The sequence below is a fragment of the Halichoeres trimaculatus genome, unplaced genomic scaffold (genome assembly GCF_033239565.1).
Source record: "Halichoeres trimaculatus isolate MK-OKI-2021-1 unplaced genomic scaffold, fHalTri1.1 fHalTri1_scaffold_6, whole genome shotgun sequence".
NCBI lineage: Eukaryota > Metazoa > Chordata > Actinopteri > Labriformes > Labridae > Halichoeres > Halichoeres trimaculatus.
In genome coordinates, this window is record NW_027437184.1 from 34,527,073 (window position 1) to 34,529,572 (window position 2,500).

The 2,500-nt window shown below is 43.3% G+C and overlaps 2 protein-coding genes across 2 annotated transcripts in view; one reads left to right on the forward strand and one right to left on the reverse strand.

The window, feature by feature from the left end:
* Nucleotides 1–296, forward strand: part of LOC141791247 (uncharacterized) — a 1,264-nt gene extending 968 nt beyond the window's left edge. Inside the window, exon 3 of the mRNA XM_074671528.1 lies at nucleotides 7–296. Coding sequence (XP_074527629.1) covers nucleotides 7–296 — 290 coding nt within the window. The remainder of the gene's footprint in view (nucleotides 1–6) is intronic.
* Nucleotides 297–1,074: 778 nt separating this feature from the next.
* Nucleotides 1,075–2,500, reverse strand: part of LOC141791248 (uncharacterized) — a 1,481-nt gene continuing 55 nt past the window's right edge. Inside the window, exons 1-2 of the mRNA XM_074671529.1 lie at nucleotides 2,487–2,500; nucleotides 1,075–2,154 (exon numbers count right to left, since the gene is read on the reverse strand). The exon at nucleotides 2,487–2,500 is cut by the window's right edge and continues 55 nt beyond it. Coding sequence (XP_074527630.1) covers nucleotides 1,075–2,154; nucleotides 2,487–2,500 — 1,094 coding nt within the window. The remainder of the gene's footprint in view (nucleotides 2,155–2,486) is intronic.

A 2,500-nucleotide genomic window follows, 5' to 3' on the forward strand; every position in this document is an offset into this window, starting at 1 on the left:
TTTCAGGCAGACAAAGAAGAGGCCAGAGCAATGTCGCTGCAGCCCTGTGGGCAATGCAGGCAGCGGATGAGCGGCACAGGAGCACGGTGGAGGAGCAGCAGGAACGGGTAGAGGAGCGGCAAGAGCGGCACTTCCAGCTGTTGCTTGAAGATGTCCGTGACGCGAGGAGAACAGAGACTGACCTCTCCGAGCGGCACATGGCTCAGACTGCGGCCTTCAACAACGCATTCCTCCAGACCCTGAACAGGATGGCAGACGCGATGTTCCAGAGGAGTGAAGGGGGTCCATCCAACTGAGTCTTCCCCCAAAAACATGGACACTGAGAATACATTTCTCCCCTTCACTGGCACGCATTTAAATATTCAAAGCCCTTTTTTTGCACATATATATTTTTTTTTATAGCCTTAAGTTGATTTGTGCACCAAGTTTTTGTGTTTTTGTAAATAAAGTATATTCTTTCAACTGACACATGCTTCATGTTTGATTCTATATTTACCTCAAACCTGTTAATTTAAATAAACTACTTTCTAGTTTCATAAATTTCATTTCATTTACCATAAGTGCAAGTAAGTGTAAGCACACAACTTGTTTTTAAACACATAATTTGTCAAGCTACACTCATTTGAACAAGTTTTGAGCAAAGTGAGAGATGAAAGAATTAACTTCACATGAGCAGCTTCTGCTGTGTCCTGTCATGTAAAACAAAAACGAATGGTATAAACTTTCAACAGCCTGAAATAAGTTACATCTACAAGTGTACATGTAACACATCTTAAAGCACTATTGAGATAAAAAAAAGTATGATGTTTTGCACTATTGCTTACCTGTAAGAATGCTACAGAGAACATTCAGATAACTAGACTATAGAAGTTGGTAATGAAAAGTCCCTACAATATGACTTGTTGCATTTTGTTTTGTTGCACCAAAATAATAATCTGTGGTAAATACCTTGTTATGTATTCATGAATCACTAAGACACAAACTTATTCTTAAACATGCTTTATTTCTTTAAAACACATTCACACAACATGTCTGTTCAGCAGGTCGGTATTGTACACAATCAGAGGCAAACCACTACTGGTTCAAGTACCGCATCAAACCATCGCGTACATCTCTGCCCTCTTCCTCTGCCCCATGTGCCAGTGAAACCACAGGCTCAGCTGCAGATGTTATGTCCCACTCACTCTGGTAGTCCTCACCATGGGTTTCACAAAGATTGTGTAAAGCACAGCAAGTAACAACCATTGATTTAACCAGTTCAATGTCACCATCATTTCGTTTCAATAGACAACGCCACCTTCCCTTCAGTCTTCCAAAAGCGTTTTCTATCACAACCCGTGCCCTGGAAATCTTCTTGTTGAATACAGTTTGTTCTGCTGTCAGCCGTCCATTGTCAGTGAATGGCTTAAGAAGCCAGTTCTGTAAAGGGTATGCAGAGTCTCCCAATATGTAATACCCAGTACTCACACCACCAATGTTCCTTGTGCAAGTGGGATGCAGGAATCCATGCTCGACTAACTCCCACAACGAGGAAAGTCTCAGCACTCGAGCGTCATGCATGCTCCCAGGCAGTCCTGCATTGACACTCCAAAACAGACCTTTTCCGTCCACAAGTCCTTGAAGGATAATGGAATGCCAGCCTTTTCTGTTGAAGTAGTCGCAGTGGTACTCCTGTGGGGCTATGATGGGAATGTGCGATCCATCAATGGCACCAATACACTGTGGAAGCCCCCATCTGTTCTCAATGTAGGTAGCCATTTCTTTGAGCTTCACCCGGTCCGGAAAACGAATCTGTTCAGGAACCAACAACGTGCACGCTGCCCTGCAAAAGTCCTGCACACACCGGCACACAGTGGTTTTGCTGACACCAAAAAGATGACCAATGCTTCTATACTCGCTGTTGGTGGCCAACTTCCACAGGGCAATGGCAACCCTTTTCTTCAGGGGAACACACACTCTGTAGTTTGTGTCCTGCTTCTCCATCCCTGGACGCAGCTTGTTGCACAGGTACAGAAATGTTTCTTCAGACATCCTGAAGTTGTCTACCCACTGTGTGTGTGTGAATCCTGGGACAATCACATCCCACCACTCACTGGCACGGTTGAAGGCCCAAAAAGTTGGTCTTTGACGATAGTTTCCCAGCAGTTGAGCTATCTGAAAAAAAGAAAAATCATTAGTACTTATCATGAATCACATTAAATACAAGTTCGGCAGCAGTTGTGCTGCGCTTTGTTCCTTTCAGTGGTAGTTTCTTGTCAATATTGTTTAGGTCTAACAACAACAACAACAACACAACAAAGAAGAGACCCCTACGAGTTAACAATACTGGCACGTGTCGCTCCAAAACGGCAACGCCAGGTTATAACAGTGATCAAAAACGTCAATAAGTTGTTTTATGTTGTTTTCTTAACGCTTTAGGCAGAACACTTATAGAAACAATGAAGAGGAAACACACGGTTACACCAGAAAGTTAAAGTATAGCTTACCCTTCTGCGTCGTC